The sequence below is a fragment of the Geotrypetes seraphini genome, chromosome 4, assembly GCF_902459505.1.
Source record: "Geotrypetes seraphini chromosome 4, aGeoSer1.1, whole genome shotgun sequence".
NCBI classification, from domain to species: domain Eukaryota; kingdom Metazoa; phylum Chordata; class Amphibia; order Gymnophiona; family Dermophiidae; genus Geotrypetes; species Geotrypetes seraphini.
In genome coordinates, this window is record NC_047087.1 from 160258791 (window position 1) to 160277023 (window position 18233).

An 18233-nucleotide genomic window follows, 5' to 3' on the forward strand; every position below is an offset into this window, starting at 1 on the left:
GGAAGCCACTGAGCACAAAATCGCACCTCCACTGACGATCACCAATAGAGGTATGAGCCTAAGGCGAGGACATGGAGTGCAGCAGGGTGCAGAATCTGACGGGGGAGGGAAGGAAGGGTGCTGGGTGCTGTGTCTGGCAGAAAGGGAGCTGGGTGCAATGCCTGACAGGGAAGGGAGGGAAGGGTGCTGGGTGATGTGCCTGGCAGAAAGGGAGCTGAGTGCAATGCCTGACAGGGGAGGGAGGGAAGAGTGCTAGGTGTAGTGCCTGGCAGAAAGGGAGCTGAGTGCAGAGCCTACAGGGCAGGGCATTTGAATAGTAAGCCGCCGGACTTATATTCGAGTCAACCATTTTTCTAATTTGGGGGGGAAGGAGGTCTCGACTTATATTTGGATCAACTTATATTTGAGTATATACGGCATAATTCCTTTGGTAGATCTCGTAGAATGCCTTTCACATAATCTTCACTTCTTTTTCCAAACACACACTTTCTGAACTGCCAGATATACTTTCTGATCTGTGAGATGCACTTGCAGTGGGGACATAATTAGAATCTATAGAAACCACATAAGGTACAGCAACCCAACAATCAGGATTATTATCATCATCAGCTTCTGAACAAACACTTTCATTATCCATTGTAATTACATCTGAAGTATTAATCACCAAGGGCAAAGCGTCTTCCTCTATAGGAAAAGTTACTAATTTTATCGGTTATGGTGTACAATTTTAATTGCACCATTAGAAGATTTAATACCATATGTTAACCTGTCTAGTTCAAAAACTTAAACCACAGGGTAAGTGGTAGATTCCCAGGAATTCTGGATTTTGTACCTGCCACTGCAGTGCATGCGCAACAACACTGTCTCCCAATCTGATTAGCACCCCTATCTTCTTCCATTCAAAAACTTGTTTTTGTGCTTCTCCAGAATGATATGATGATTGTTCTGCGATTTTACAAGCTAACTGTAACTTCTTTTGATGCTCCTGTACCTAGTCATCCAAATCTTCTGTTTCTACTTCCGTGGTATTTGTATACAAATCTCAAGGTGGTCTTGAGTCTCTCCCAAAAAATATAAAGAACGGGGAGTATCCAGTTGATGAATGAATGTGACTATTGGACTATTTTAAGCAAAACCTAATTCTGGCAGATGTTCAACCAATTTTCTCCTCTTTTCATAAGATTTTAACATGTCATGCAGCTTTCTGTTGAATCACTCACAATTTGCATTTGCCTGAGGATGATATATTGGTCATTCCATAAAGTTTACATAATTGCCTGATAACTGCAGACTCAAAACTTCTACCTTATTCAGAATGAATACAAGTAGGGCAACCATAACGGATTATCCAGTGTTTTTACTATTGCTTGAGCTGAATTTCTGGCCATCTGATTTCTTGTTGGAACTGCTAGGGTGAAATGTGAAAAAATACCATTATGACTTGGTCCTAGGATGGTGTAATCTACTTCAAGTATTTCAAGAGGAAATTTAGCATGGAAGCTTTCCATTGGAGCTCTCTCTCTGTGAGTCTTTTCCAATTTCACAATTTTTGCATGCTAATATCCAGCCTTTTATATATATCCTGGGCCATACCAATTCAAAAATGGAATCTTCTTACATTCTTTAATATACCTTCCAATCCAAAATGACCTTCACAATCATGTTTAGCCATGAAAACGTCTTTCTGGAACATTTGAGAACTATCAACTGCCTGATAATTTCACCATCTCTTTGATCTTGTATTTCTCTAAACAGCAAGTTATCGATTAACTTCAAACAATGTCTTTGTTCCCAAAGTTTCCTTTATGATTTGGACCACAATTGCAAATCAGGAGTTTGTTTAGATTTAATAGCTGTTATTACTGCTTTCAAAATTTAATCTGGCCTTTGCAATGTTATAAGACTCTTGAGTAATCTGCAACAAGGAATTATGTTGAACCTTGTATGGCATTAATTATGGCCATTATATGATGATGAGGTTTCTCTTGCTTCCTTAGATACTCCTTAACTTGGGTTGGCTTCAAAGTACAAATCTCTGATTTTCCATTTTCAGATACAAGTTCGTCTTCAGTGATGGTAGGGATTCTGGACAAAACATCTGCATTTATGTTAGAGTAGCCAATATCTGTGTCAGAAACAGAAAATACTGACTGATACTTGTTCAATAATCCTTCTAGAGTCTATTTCTGCCCTTCAATTAAGCCATCCCACTCAACTTTAATGGAAATGCAATTAGAGTTTTCAGGTTGGTGATCATGGTTAGGTTCAGCATTAACCATACGCATGTGATGTTCTTCTGATGGATCAATTTTAAACTGGCACACTTTGGGAAAAGTAATTTCTTCTGGATTAATGATTACATTACATTGCATTACATTACATTAGAGATTTCTATTCCGCCATTACCTTGCAGTTCAAGGCGGATTACAAAAGAGTTATAAATAGTGGGTTACAATATAGGATCATTGGTGAATTCAAGAGAAGTTGAGAAGGCGGATTACAAAAAGAGATATAAATGGTAGGTTACAGTAGAAGATCATTGGTGAATTCAAGAGAAATTAAGAACTGGTAGTATTTGTGGGGTGGGGTGAAGGCAGGAGGATGGAAGGTAATTGATATGTTAATAGTATCGTTTTTATTTCTTTTCTGAAGATCTTGTATTCAGGGGTAGTTATCAGTATGTTGGAGATTTGGTTATCCAGTTTTGCTGCTTGTGTTGCTAGTAGTTCGTCATAGAGGTTTTTCTGTTTGACTTCTTTGATTGGAGGGTGTGTGAAAGGGGTGTGTGTTTTTATATGTCTGGGTGATGTAGTTTGATAGAGGCGGTTGTTTAGGTAGATTGGGCTGTCTCCGTTTAACGATTTAAATAGCATGCAGTAGAATTTAAATAATATTCTTTCTTGAATTGGTAGCCAGTGTGAGTCAATGTATGCTTCTGTAATATGGTCGTGTTTCTTCAGTGAGTAGATGAGTCTCAGCGCTGTATTTTGGATTGTTTGTAGTTGTTTAGTCATTGTTGCAGGGCAGGGGAGGTAGAGGATGTTGCAGTAATCCAGTAGGCCTAGTATAAGGGATTGAACTATGAGCTAGAATTGTGGTCTTTCTAAGAATTTTTGTACTTGTCTTAAATTTCTCATAACTGCGAAAGATTTCTGTATTGTTTTGTTTATTTGAGGCTGCATGAAACCAGGCAACTATAGACCTGTGAGTCTTACGTCGGTTCCTGGGAAGATGGTTGAAGTGCTAATCAAAGACAGCATAGTGCAGCACCTGGAAAATCATGACCTGATGAGAGACAGTCAACACGGCTTCCGGAAGGGGAAGTCATGTCTGACGAATTTACTTCAATTTTTTGAGAAGGTGAACAAATATATTGATAGCGGACACCCGGTGGATATAATATACTTGGACTTCCAGAAGGCATTCGACAAGGTTCCACACGCTAGGCTTCTGAAGAAGCTACAAAGCCATGGAATTGAAGGGGATATACTAAGATGGATAGCCAATTGGCTGGAAAGCAGATTGCAGAGGGTAAGCATAAATGGGAAGTTCTCGGACTGGGAAAAGGTGACAAGCGGTGCGCCCCAGAGCTCGATCCTTGGGCCAATTTTATTCAATATATTCATAAATGACCTGGAAGAGGAAACAACGAGTAATATAATCAAGTTCGCAGATGACACGAAACTATGTCGGTCAGTTGGATCACAAATGGATAGTGAAGAACTCCAGAGAGAATTGAACTAGCTAGAGAAATGGGCGGAAAAGAGGCAGATGAAGTTCAATATAGAAAAATGCAAAGTGATGCACCTAGGCACGAAGAACAAGGAACATGAATATAAAATGTTAGGTGTGACATTGAGCAAGAGCGAACAGGAAAGAGACCTGGGGGTACTGATAGACCGGACACTGAAACCGTCGGCACAATGCGCGGCGGCTGCAAAGAAAGCGAACAGGATGTTGGGCATGATTAAGAAGGGAATCGCAAGTAGATCGGCTAACGTCATAATGCCTCTTTACAGAGCAATGATCAGGCCACACCTGGAGTATTGTATCCAACACTGGTCTCCTTACCTAAAAAAGGATATAACCCTGCTGGAAAGGGTGCAGAGGCGAGTTACAAAGCTAGTAAAAGGTATGGGAAATTTGAGCTACAAAGAACGCCTCAGAAAACTGAGCTTGTTCACCCTTGAGAAGAGAAGAATGCGTGGAGATATGATAGAGACTTTTAAAATACTAAAAGGATTTGATAAAATCCAGCAAGATGCATCGTTATTCACGTTGTCAAATGTGACTCAGACGAGAGGTCATGTACTGAAATTGAGAGGCGACAGGCCCAGGACAAATGTCAGGAAGTTCTGTTTCACACAGCGAGTGGTGGACGCTTGGAACGCTCTCCCGGAGGAGGTTGTGACGGAGACCTCCATTATAGGATTCAAGGGCAAGTTGGATGCATACCTCCTTGCAAATCACATTGAAGGATACAGGTAAACAAGGTCTCATCTGGGAACACCTAGGTCTTCATTAGGAAGCACCTAGTTGGGCCTCCTCGTGTGCGGGTCACCGGATTGGATGGACCAAGGGTCTGATTCGGTGAAGGCATTTCTTATGTTCTTATGTTATGTTCTTATCTGTCTATAGTCATTCCTAATAGTTTTAGGGTGGTTTGAATGGGGGAGTTGATTGTGTTGATTTCTATATTAGTTAAAGATGGGGCTTTGTTATTTTCGAGGAGGATGAATTTTGTTTTATCTGGGTTAAGTTTCAATTTGTGATCTTTCATCCAGGACGCTACTGCTTCTAGTGTTCGATGTAATGTGTCTGTCATGGCGATCTTTGGTTTATCGAACGGCATGAGGATGGTAATGTCATCTGCATAACTATAGGAGATAGTGTCTAGATTGTCCAGGTATGTTCCGAGGGAGGCAGTATATAGGTTGAATAGAGTAGGGGATAGTGGGGATCCTTGAGGTATGCCGCAGGGTTTGGACCAAGGTTCAGATTTTACTTTATCCGATTTTACTCTGTATGTTCTGGATTTCAGGAAGCCTTCAAACCAGGAGTATACTTTATCAGAGATACCTACTGTGTCCAGGATTTGCAGTAATATGTTATGGTCTACTAGGTAAATGCTGTGGTCAGATCCAGTTGTATGAGCAGCTTTTTTTCCCAGTGCTAAGATGTTGTCTGGCTGTGTCCATAAGGGATCCCAGTAATGTCTCTGTGCTGAAGTTGGTTCTGAAGCCAGACTGTGTGGGGTGAAGTATGTTGTGGACTTCTAGATAGTTAGTGAGGTGTTTGGCTACTAGACCTTCTGTTAGTTTGACATATAGAGGTATTGAAGCAATGGGTCTGAAGTTGGATGGCTGGTCAGTTGGTCCTTTTGGGTCTTTTTGAATTGGGATGATGATGATTTCGCTGAGGTCGATTGGGAAAAGGCCATCATCAAGCATGGTTTGTATCCAGAGTAGAAGTAGAGTGCGGAATTTTGCATTGGAGGCTGTTAGGAGGTATAGTGGGCAGTGGTTGAGGTCACATGATGCGTGACTGTACTTTTTATAGAGTTTATTGAGTTCTGACCAATGTATACTGGGGAAATGGGACCATGTTCTGACTGCTGCAGTTGATCTTTGCCATTCTAACTTGTGGTGGAAGTCGAACAATATTCCTTCAAGAATCAAGCATATATACAGGTACTTTGCCTTTGTTAAAATTTGCAAGTACACTGGCAACCAACACCATTGAAGGCAGACTGATTGTCTAGGTTGGAATGTACCAACCGGACTATTTTCAGTGGAAACCAATTTGTAATACTTTCCCACAAAGTCTGTCCAGCACTGAATCAAAATCTTTTCTCCTATGCCAAAGCCCACTGAAAGAAAAAAAAAACACCTTTATTTCTCACCTACTCTCCAAACCAAAACTATAGACATAAAGCTTCCAGTTTTCACAGATCTTAAGCCCTAAGCTGCACACAATTTCTACTGGTGCCTAGGCCTTCTCACCATGCCCCTCAACCCACCTACCCCTAGGCTTACATTACATTTATACTAGATAGCATAACTTTATTTTTGTATACCGCCACAATCAAAAGAATTCTAAGCAGTTTACACAAAAGAGAAAAACTGGACAATTAGCGAAGTACAAAATAATAAGATGAGAATACAGCATATTGACTAAAAAGACAATAAAAATTTAAATTAATACAGTAAAACAATAAAAATTATATTATACTACTGTTCATTACTCTCAATCCTCCAGCTGACACTGACTAAGGAAAATCTACACTAATTGAGTCTCATACTTACAAGCCTCTCATTAGCTCAACAATCACAGACTCACTTTCACCCTATACAAAGAAACCAACCTTCAATTCACTACTGCATAACTATTCTACCGACTCTAGGTAACCTTTCAAACACACCCACCTCCCATACAAAGCAAACCTTGCATTCCACCTGCACATGCCTTCCAACACTCCCCAGGGTAACCCCTAACCCACCCAGACCAGCATATTTGTCGGTATCATTTCCAACTAATGCCACTCATTGCACCCACTCAGACACTATTATAACAACTAATTCTTGTGCAGTCTCACTTGGATTATTTCTGTCAATCCGCCAGGATTTTGTAGGAAGCCTCAAACATCAGAGACTTAAACCCCTCCCCCTCTTACCTCATCACTGTCACTGTAAGCATCAGTTTTCCTTCCTACAAGTCAGGCTGTAGGAGCTTCTCTTTTCTGCTCATGTTTTATTTTGCATAATTTTGGCCTTTGCATTTGTGGTTTTCACCTCTCATGCTATGGAGGTTCCCTGTGGGGACAGCTCGGCCTGTGGGAGATCACAGACCTTTGGAAAAGTCTGCTTTGGGGGGGGTTTCACTACTTATCAGTAAATCCTCTGGACAGCCTGCACATCAGATCGGGGCTTAGGGACTGTTGCCTTGGAAGTTTGCTCACCCCAGGTTCGTCCACTAGTGGGTTGAGCACAGGCTGCATGGTTCCGTGGAGGCGTGCCCAGGATTGGAACCAGACTGCATTTCTCCACCAGGTGTCTTCTTAGAGTGTCCAAGGATGGTGGAAGTACCCAGTCATGGAAGTTTGGCTGGTGGGGCAGTCAGAAAAATCAAAGTCCAACTTTCCAGCTATTTGAGGCAGAGGATCTCCCTGTGAATCGTTTCAGCTCTGTCTGCAGTGTTTTCCAGTCAGCACATGTTTCTGTGAGTACTAGCTGACAGCCTGAATCAGTGATTTTGGGGAATCTTAAAAAGGGGGATTTGTGTGGTTTCCCTGCATGCCCTACCCCCCCCCCTAAAATCACCATTTGTGAGGATTCTTTATCGTTTTCCCAAGCTATTTTTAGTCAAATCGGCACCCGCAGTGGCTATCTTGGATTTTCCCAATATGATTTTAAAGTTATTTTTTAAACTTGCCAGCTTTGTTTTTGAAAGAAAACCACATAGATGGCCTCCCCAGAGCAGGATGTGATGGATCCATGCCTCATTTGTGGTGGATGGCTGTCGGATACGCAGCTGTGTTCCACATGTGATGTGGCCCATGAGGGGTAAAAGGCTTGCTCAGATTCAATGCCTTTGACCTTCAAATAGTGTCTTCTAGTACCTTCTGCTCTGACTCTTGAAAATGGCATCGGGGGGCCCCTGGGAGTGTGCAGGCGTGCTACAGTGAAACACCTGCACATCTCGGGAGATAAACCTTGAAAATCCTCCAAACATGCCAAATCTGGTATGCAGGGGCTGTCTCCCACTGCAGAGGATGAGTTTTCCCGGATTTTGTTAATATGCTGTATCAGATATACTTCACTGAAAAGTCTCTGCCTGTCTTCCTTCCACTGGCCTCCGTGCCGGTCACAGGGACCCCTGCTTCTGTGGACCAGGATCTTTTCTCTTGTCTTCCCTTTGGGGTGCTGGCAGGTAAGCCGGAAGTGCCTGCGGTTGCACCAGATACACTTTCCATACCCCTGCTTTTGCAGTGGGGTACAGCGGCGACCACAGATGTGGCAAATCTCCAGGATCTGGATCAGTGCTGAGCCCCTGATTTGGGGAGGATCCCACTGTGCACAGATTTTTAAAGCACGTGCATCTTGTAGATTTCATCTCTGAATCTCTCAAGGAATTAAAGCAGCAGTCTGAGCAACCTGTCACTGCAAAATGCTCCCACAATCTTCTTTTTCTGATCATTCTGACCTCGTTTGGATTCTTACTCTTGAGGGTCCCTTGAAATGTTCTCGCACCATGGCACAGCTTTATCCCTTTGCAGATGCCTTTAACAAGTGCTTTGCTTCCCCAAAGGTGGATTCCTTGGTGGCGCAGGTCACCAAGTGCTCTTCTCTCCCCAGTGATGGGGGTGTGGTCCTGAAGGATGTTCAGGACCAACGTGTGGATTTTATCCTTAAGCGTCTGTTTGATTTCGGTGGCCGCTGGTGTTAAGGCAGCATCAGCCTCTTCTTTCGTTGCCCGGGCATTCCATTCCAAGCTACGCCATGATCCTGACACGGTGGAATTTGATTTTATAATCTTGGGAGTGGATTTTATAGCTGATGCCTTGTATGACATCTTGAAAGTCTTTGTTAAACTTTCCACCTATTCTGTTTCAGCTCACAGGATGCTCTGGATCTTGCAGTGGTTTGACAATTTGTCTTCTAAATCGACCTTGAACCGGTTGCCCTTTAAGGGACAGCTGTTGTTCAGCCAGGGTCTGGATGACCTTATGGCCAGTGTGCAGGATTGTAGGCCCAAGTTGCTGCCTGTGAGTAGACCCCGCCCCTCCAAGGCTTCAGGGCATCCTAATTTTCATCTTTTCAGTCACTCTCACCCACACTCTGGCCCCCCGCGGGCCAACGGTCCTCTTTGTCCGATCACGCTTTAGCAGTTCTTAACATCAGCCGTCCACAGGGCGTCATCCTGTGGCTCCTGTAAATAAGCAATTCTGATGCCAAGCTGGTGTTGGATTTTCTGGTGGAGTGGCAGGCCATTACCTCTGATTGCTGGGTCTTGGAGGTTCTCAGGGATGATTGCAAATTGGAGTTTATCTGACCAAGTATTTTCTGGATTCTCCAGCAGGCCACCCCGAGAAGAAGGCTCGGGTGCAGGACACAGTCCACAGATTACACAATATTGTGGCCAAAGAGCCCGTTCCAGAGTGAGGCTCGGGCTCTGGGAGATACTTGATATACTTCACTGTTCCAAAGAAAAGTTCCAAGTTAAACGGTCGGTCCTGGAAATGAAGGCAGGGTGTTTAGACCGGAGATAGTGATTTGCTGTGTGGCGTTCAACTGCTCTAACAGGCAGGGGAAGGAAAATAAGGGGGCCATCTCCTTTCACAGAAATGCCTCTACTGAACCCCATTCTGGAGCCCCTAGCATGGATGCTGGGGCCTGGGTATCAGAGCCCCCTGGAGCTGGTGTCTTCTGTACTATCCAGCCTTTTCACTATATGGAAGAGATACCGATTAGAAAATGACATGGGGAAAAAATCTGTCCCCGGCCCCCCGTCCCCTTCACCGCCCCGTCACCGCCATTCCCTTCACCGCCCCGCTACCGTCACCGCCATCCCCTACACCGCCCTGTCACCGTCACTGCCATCCTATTCACTGCCCCGTTCCCATCCCTGCAGTACCCATACAAGCCTCAGTACTGCAATATTTAGCTTATTCCTTCCTTATAAATCAAAGTTCTGTCTGCTGAGATGTTCAGCTGGCAGGGCTTTGTTTATAAATTTTTATCAACACAACTAATATGCTACTTTATCCTAAAGCAAAAAAGAAATAGAATTTTTTTTTCTACCTTTGTTGTCTGGTTTTTGCTTTCCTCGTCTTCTCATTCAGTTCCTTCCATCCACTGTCTCTCTTCTCTCTGCATCTTCTATTTGCTCTGTTACTGTGCCTCTCCCTTTCTCCCCCCTCCAAATTGGTCTGGCACCCATCTTCTTCCCTCCGCTCCCCCCATAGTCTGGCATCTCTGTCTTCTTCCCTGCCAGCATCTCCCCACTCTCTCTTCCCCATTTCCCTTCAGCGTCTTCTCCCCATTCTCTCTTCCCCATTTCCCTTCAGCGTCTTCTCCCCACTCTCTCTTCCTCATTTCCCTTCAGCGTCTTCTCCCCACTCTCTTTTCCCCATTTCCCTTCAGCGACTTCTCCTTACTCTGTCTTCCCCATGTCCATTCAGCGTCCTTCTCCCCACTCTGTCTTCCCCATGTCCCTTCAACGTCTTCTCCCCACTCTGTTTTACCCATTTCCCTTCAGCGTCTGTTCTCCATCCTACCTTTCCTCCCTTTCTCCCTCCCTGCCCCTTACCTTTGTGGCGCTTTCACCCCCCCTGCAGTGAGAACACCTCTTAGCCGCTTCCGCTATGCACCCGCGCTCCCCCCCGGACAACAGGCCCGGTCCAACAGGCAGGAGGAGTGTTTCCTGCTTGCAGTGCACAACTGTGCTGACAAACCTCCCTACCCTTTACTTTCGTGGCCGGCGATTTCTAAACTGCCTTCTTACAGCAGCCGGAGCGTTGAAGTTGCATATGGGTGCCGGAAAGGTCGTCTCTGATGCAACTTCCGGTTGCATCAGAGATGACCTTTACGGCAGCCACACGCAGTTTCAACACTCCGGCTGCTGTAAGAAGGCAGTTTAGAAATCACGGCCATGAAGGTAAGGGGCAGGGAGGGAGTAGGGAGATGTTTAGACTCGGCAGCGGCGGCAGTAAGGAGGGCAGCAGTAAGGAGGGAGGAAGCGCGATAGGTGACCGCACACGTTCACTCCCTTAACTGCGGGGACAAGGCCATTCACTGCTCCACGGGGAGGTGAATGGCCTTGTCCCCGTAGCCACAGTGAACATAGTTTTTTCCCCACCGTTTTTGCGGGTTACCCATGGCTAGCCGCGGGTAACAGCCACCGTGTCATTCTCTAATACAGATCTCTCATGTGGGACAGCCTGTGCTGAACTTCATGTTCAATGCCATCCATCCAGACACTAAGAAGCCCATGTACAGAGAATGTGGATTTATCTGCCTGAAACCCGGTACCAGTAAGGTGGTATTTGTCAGTGCTCAGAGTACAGGCATCGAGGAAGTAAAAGAGGGGGAGGTAAACGGACAAGAGCTCACTATAACATCACATTCTGTGGCCAGAATCTCCTTTTCCAAGGTGCCTCATGTATAAGATTTCAAGAAATTTTAGGTTGACTGCTGATAGCAAACTGGAGCAGACTGTCTCCATGGCAACAATTACACAACCAATGACTAAACATCTTCATGTTTCTTACAAGAAGGTGACACCTTAACAAGAGAAGAAATGGGAATGAGTGGAGTTTCACTTCCTAGGAAGCAGAGCCAGAACACTGAACTATGCAGGTAACAAGCTGGGGAAGCTTAGAACAACTTTGATATCCTATTACTAATTTCCATGTGGATGAACTGGTCAGGATCTCAAGTGATACTTCCTTAAATTTTACTGAAGAAACAAGAAATTAAAAAAAACAAAACCAAAGAAAGGCTCCGATGATTGGAGATTGATTCTGGACTTCAAGGTGGTCAATGTGGTGCTGAAAGTGCCTTCCGAATGGAGACGGTGCATTCAGTGATAGCATCGGTGGCGCTGGGGAAGTTCCTAGCCTCCCTGGATCTGATGAAGGCATATCTCCATATTCGCATTTATCCAGACCACCAAAAGTATGTGAGGTTCCACATCTTGGAGCAACATTTCCAGTTTGTGGTGATGCCTTTTGGGTTGGCAATGGCACCCAAGCCCTTAACCAAAGTGATGGTGATAATGGCTGCCCATCTTCACACCCTGGGCGTCCTGGTTCACCTGTATCTGGGCAATTGATTGATCAGAGCTCAATTTGGAGTCTGAGGGGCATCAGGCTGTTCAGCAGGTGGTACAGTTTTTCCAACGTCTGTGCTGGGTGATCAATTTCAGGAAGAGCTACGTTGGGTCGATGCAGGATTTGGAATACCTAGGAGTTTGTTTTCACATGGGACAGAACAAAGTGTTCCTGCCTGTGTCCCATCAGGAGAAGCCCCATGAGGTTATGAGAGACCTTCTGGCCACTCTGGTCCCAACGATACGGTAGTACCTACAGGTTCTAGGGCCCATGGTAGCGACAATCAGTGTGATTCCTTGGGCAAGAGCTGATTGCGCCCACTGCAGGATGTTCTGATTTTGACTCCTTACATGCACCCCTGCCCTGGATGACTGTGACACGGAACAGTCTTGCCTGGTGGTTGTGACCCCTCTTGTTATCCAGGGGCCTTCCCCTCTGGATCTTGGTTTGGGCGATTGTCTATGGATGCAAATCTCAAAGGCTGGGGAGCGGTGTATATGACTGTTCTTGTTCAGGGCCAGTGGGCTCCCTCAGAGTGCAAGTGGTCAATCAATTGCTTGGAGCTTTAGGTGATTTGACTGGCTCTCCTCCACTTCTAGGGTCGTCTCCATCATCAAGCAGTCTATGTATTCTCAGACAATGCCAAGGCAGTGGCTTATGTCAATCAGCAGGGGGGGGCACGAGGAATCCCTCCTTGAGCATGGGGACTTAGCTTTTCCTTTGGTGGGTAGAGCGACACCTACTGGTGCTGTCAGCGGCACATGTGGCAGGAGTGGGCAACATTTAAGCACATTTTCTCAGTCGTCAGACTCTGGACCCGAAAGAGTGGTCTCTATCTCAAAGAGTGTTTGATTGCTTAGTAGATCAATGGGGGCATCTTGTGTTCGATCTCATGGCAACTGCGGCCAACAAGAAAGCAGATCAGTTCTTCAGTTACTGTTGCAAGGCCATAAGCGAAGGCCTGGATACTCTGGTTCAGCACTGGCCACGGTAAGGGTTCTATATGTCTTCCCTCCATAGCCCATGATAGGGCATCTGTTGAGATGGATTGCGGCCCACGGAGGTACAGTGATTCTGATCATACCCGATTGGCCGAGGTGGCCGTGGTGTGTGGCTTTGGTTTGGCTACAGCAGGATTGGGAACTCTGCAGGATGTGGACCGATTTGGTCTTATGGCATGGTTCTTGAACGCACAACCTTGAATATCTGGTACTATTCTTCGACTGTGATTATCACGTTGCTTCACAGCCACAGTGGCTACCTATGTGAAGGCTTGAAGATGTTATCAGGCCTGGTGCATCCTTTGTGACAGGAATCTGGCTAGACCTACGAGAACCAAGGAGAAAGTCCCTGTATGCCCCAGTAAAAGCTTTGTGACCAGGTTTAGGAAACATCCTGACCAGGGTGAAAATCCTGTGCGCAACTTGAGGAAGGAGTCTGCCCCTTTAAGAGTGCCCAGAGCACAGGCTGATATGGTAAAGACAGGGCCCTTTAAGAATTTGTCTAACCCTGCTAGGAGGGGGCGTGGCTTGTTGCCGAGGCTCCCATTTACTGAGCTTTCCTCATCAGAGAGGAGAGACAGCTGGGACAAGGAGCTGAGCAGAAGCTGGGAAGGAAGCCAGTCCTTCCAATTGAACCATGGCCAGCACAAGAAAGTTTCCCTGAAGATTGGGAAATGGAGGAACTAGAAGTCCAGCTTGAGGAACAAGACATGGAATGCCAGGTAGACTATGACCTGCCTAACTGGGAGGAACACTTAATAGAGTGTGAGTAGGCTATTAAGCCCAGAAGTTTTCCTTGTTGTTTTTGAACTTTTGAATTTATTTTTGGAGCAGCTTGTGCGCTGCTCTGACTTGTGCTGGGAGTGTAAGAAGTCAAACCAGAGCCTGTCTCTTTGGGAGGGCAGCAACACCTATGGTATGCAGGCTCATCTCCTCCCAACCTGTTGGGGATTTGGCTCTACCCAACAGAGACACAGCCAGAGACAGAGAGAACATTTTACAAGAAAGTGGTGCTTGGTGCTTGGACTGTTTTGTTAAACCATGAGTATGGCCAGAAGACTAAATTAAGGATTTTTGTATTGATAGCCAGGACTAACTCTGAAAGCACGGATTGTGCTGGAGCGGGACTTATTTGCTTCCTTAAGAAGAGTGAAGGAAATTCTTGGAAGTTTGTTTTTTCACTCGTGCCAAATTCTGACATGGTGTTTGAAGTTTTATGTTACATTAAAGTGTTTTGTTTTGACCAAGTCCTTTCCAGTGTGCAATTCTTGGGAGACACTGGGAAACTGTGTTCCACTACCTTTCTTTAAACTTCAGGACGGGATTCAGCAAAGCACCTAGGCCTAGCCAGGATCCTGTCCCACAAAGTGGTTTCAGAGTGGATTGAACTGCCTCCTAGTGGACACAGAAAAATATTTTTTTGTTCCCTGCTAATTTTTTTTTTTTTTTTTTTTTGTGGACCTGGTAAACCATTTCTTTTTGCTTTTGTTCCTGTTGCTATGGTGTGTTGAGTGATCCGGCTGGAGGATTACAACGTGGGACTGACAGCTGTGGAGTGTGCATGAGAGCATGGCCAAGTGGCATGGAGGATGCAGCGTAAGCCAGCAAGAGTTCCGGTTCCGGAGGAGCCACAGACGGCAGTACCATGGTTGGGGGACGCCCTAAGATCCCAAAGGCGCAGACTCTTCAGTCCCTAAGGTAAGAGGTACCTGGAAGGGGGCTGAAGAGGATACTTGGAGTAAGGGGGTCTCCTAGCTAAACGGGGAAAGAAGTCTTGGCCTTGACGAGCCGCACTTGGTGTGCTTTTCTTGTTTGCTTTGTGTTCCAGGATGGACGCCAAGCAGTTGGCTGTGATGATAGACTCCGGAAGACAACAACTGACGGAGGACCTGCGTGCAGTGATCCACTCCAATCAGGAGATATGGAGAGCCAGCCAGGAGACAGCGCAACACTGCCATGAGGAACTGATCAAAGTGATTTCTGCACAGCTGAGGACTGCTGGTTTTGGACCTACAGGCGTACAAGCAGCCATGGAGGCTAATATACCAGGGACAAGCGTCCAAAATCTGGTAGGGTCTAACTCTCTACAATTTTTGACTCTGTGTAAGATGGGTCCGCAGAATGCGGCAGATGACTTCCTCAACACCTTTGAGTGTGTGGCTATGGCTGCAGGGTGGCCGGAGAGCCAGTGGGCCGTAAGATTGGCGCCCTGTCTGGCGGGGAAAGCTCTGTCAGCATACCAGACTCTAAGTCCAGATTATGTAACTGACTATGCCCGAGTTAAGACCCACATTTTAGAAACTTTAGGTCTCACTAAAGAATATTACCGCCAACAAATTTCAGGGTTCTCATATGTTAGAAGGGGAACGTCCCAAGACATTACTGCAGCGCCTTCAACGTATGGCGGAAAGGTGGCTGCAGTCCTGTTTAACTGACCCACGGGCATTGTTCGCTGAGATCCTTAAAGAACAGTTTATAGAAACGTTTCCCGAAATGGTTCAAGGGTGGGTCAAGAAGCAGGGAGGAAGAGATCTTGCCCAAGTGGTAGAAGAAACAGAAAATTTCATGGATGCCACTGTACCATACCCTGAGGCAGGGGGGGATACTAGAACCCCGAGTAAAACCCATTTTGATAGTGAGATCAGACGAATAGCAACTCCCGGTATAGCGCCCAGGACTTCCCCTATGAAGCGAGGAGGGCCTAGGAGGGAGGTGATATGCTATAAATGTGGGAAAGCGGGGCATTTGCAAAGAGACTGTAGGGTGCGGAGAGAATTTAGTGCCCGAGCAATCACCTTAGGGTGATCTTAGAAGGACAACCTACCTGGGCCTTATTGGATTCAGGGGCTGATCAAACCCTGATATCGGGTGCATGTTGGCAAAGGGTATGGGGAAATAAAAGCTCCTACCAAAGCCCGGCACTGGTGACTTATCACTTGTGTCCATGGGGCCACAAAATCTTGTCCGCAACACTGGCTTACGGTGGAGTATGAAGGTAGAGAGTGTACTCTGTTAGTGGCTGTGATTAAAGATGCGCCCTTCTCCCTAGTGTTGGGAAGGGACTGGCCCGATCTCTCTAGGGGACTCGTAATAAGTAGTAAAAAGGCTCGAGGGTCCCAGGAGAGGGAGGCACCCTATTCTCAAGTAGTTATGGGGGCGAGGACAATTCACCAACGATACAGACAGCACCAGCGAAGGGAAACAAGACAACTCATTTTGCATTATGTTCACCTGTCGGCCCGGGCTCTTGCTCCTACACAGGCGTATAGGGGAGCAGCAGGGTACGATTTGTATGCTGCTCAAGATGAACTTATTCCTCCGGGAGGGAGAAGTTTAGTGCAAACTGATCTCCAAGTGGCAACTCCGCCAGGGAATTGGAGTTATTGATCCCGATTATCGGGGTAATCTCTCTGTCCTCCTATTTAATTTTGGCACCAAGCCTGTACAGACTGAAGATAGCTCAGCTAGTGTGTGAGCGCTTTTGTAGACCCCGCTTGGAAGAGTGGGGGCATTTACCTCCCACATCCCGGGGTAATAAAGGGTTCAGATCCTCGGATCAGCCAGGAGAGGGCCTTGCGGGGAAGGACCCACAGGACAGGGTACCCAGTGAGTCGAGAAAGAGTTGGGAGAGCAGTCCACAAGAAGGGGTGGAAGCGGCGCATCTTGGGGAGGTAAAAGAGCAAATACGTATTCTGAAGGAGGAAATAGGACATTTTGCCAAGTGGAGAGAAGACCTTGAGGCAGAGGAAAAATTTGAACAAATCAAGGTAGCCTTACAATCGTCAAATAAGATCCAGGGGATAGAGCAGGAGGGGGAAGGGAATAGGTCGCAGTCTTATTCCTCTCCTGATCCTGTGATCCAACAAACTTTGCAAGTCCTTGAGAAAGGTACTGAGGAATGCAAAAGGAGTTGTATGGAATTAAAAGAGACATCCCAAGACCTACGGGGACAGGTTCAGGCCCTAAAGGAACAGCTAAGAGGGAAACCGGAAGCCTATCCCCATGTGGAAAAGTTAGCACAACAGCTGGCAGCCTTATAGAAGGATACCGAACAAAAGGGTAGTCAGGTAGAGGAAGTGTGCCAGCGGTGGGCCAAGGATCAAGAGGCTAGGGGTCAACAAACTACCTAGCTTAAAGAAATCCAGGGCTGTCTGGGGAAAATCCAAACGGGCGTGGGGGCTCTGGCAAAGAGAGTAGAAACTCTAGAGAACATAAATATGGGGGAATTAAAGGAATCCCTTGGAGCCCTAACTACGAATTGAGGGTCTGGAAAACCCGGATGATCTAGATAGAGGGGGATATGCTGAAAGTTCTGAATATCCCATCCTCAACTGGCCTGAGGACTTCCAAACAGAGCCATTAGTCCCATTACCTAATAAGGGACGAAGGAAAAAGAAAGGACCCACTTCATTCTATTGATACCCCAGAATTGTCTTCAAACAAGTCATCTCTTACCCGGGGTAAGATTTTGAGGGTGGGGGAAGGTGACAGGAATCTGGCTAGACCTACGAGAACCAAGGAGAAAGTCCCTGTATGCCCCAGTTAAAGCTCTGTGACCAGGTTTAGGAAACATCCTGACCAGGGTGAAAATCCTGTGCGCAACTTGAGGAAGGAGTCTGCCCCTTTAAGAGTGCCCAGAGCGCAGGCTGATATGGCAAAGACAGGGCCCTTTAAGAATTTGTCTAACCCTGCTAGGAGGGGGCATGGCTTGTTGCCGAGGCACCCATTTACTGAGCTTTCCTCGTCAAATAGAGAGGAGAGACAGTTGGGACAAGGAGCTGTGCAGAAGCTAGGAAGGAAGCCAGTCCTTCCAATTGAACCATGGCCAGCACAAGAAAGTTTCCCTGAAGATTGGGAAATGGAGGAACCAGAAGTCCAGCCTGAGGAACAAGACATGGAATGCCAGGTGGACTATGACCTGCCTAACTGGGAGGAACACTTAATGGAGTGTGAGTAGGCTATTAAGCCCAGAAGTTTTCCTTGTTTTTTTTCAACTTTTGAATTTATGTTTTGGAGCAGCTTGTGCGCTGCTCTGACTTGTGCTGGGAGTGTAAGAAGTCAAACCAGAGCCTGTCTCTTTGGGAGGGTGGCAACACCTGTGGTGTGCAGGCTCATCTCCTCCCAACCTGTTGGGGATTTGGCTCTACCCAACAGGGACACAGTCAGAGCCAGAGCCAGAGAGAACATTTTACAAGAAAGTGGTGCTTGGTGCTTGGACTGTTTTGTTAAACCATGAGTATGGCCAGAAGACTAAATTAAGGATTTTTGTATTGATAGCCAGGACTAACTCTGAAAGCATGGTTTGTGCTGGAGTGGGACTTATTTGCTTCCTTAAGAAGAGTGAAGGAAATTCTTGGAAGTTTGTTTTTTTTACACGTGCTAAATTCTAACATGGTGTTTGA

The 18233-nt window shown here is 46.0% G+C and overlaps 2 protein-coding genes across 2 annotated transcripts in view; both read left to right on the forward strand.

The window, feature by feature from the left end:
* Positions 1 to 18233, forward strand: part of TSNAXIP1 (translin associated factor X interacting protein 1) — a 1372321-nt gene that overhangs the window by 411167 nt on the left and 942921 nt on the right. The window lies entirely within an intron of this gene.
* On the forward strand, positions 9344 to 11309 carry LOC117359081 (THAP domain-containing protein 4-like). Its single transcript, XM_033941255.1, is given in 4 exon segments — positions 9344 to 9389; positions 9392 to 9458; positions 10914 to 11162; positions 11164 to 11309. Coding segments are annotated over 4 exon segments (486 nt in total). The 3' UTR covers positions 11288 to 11309.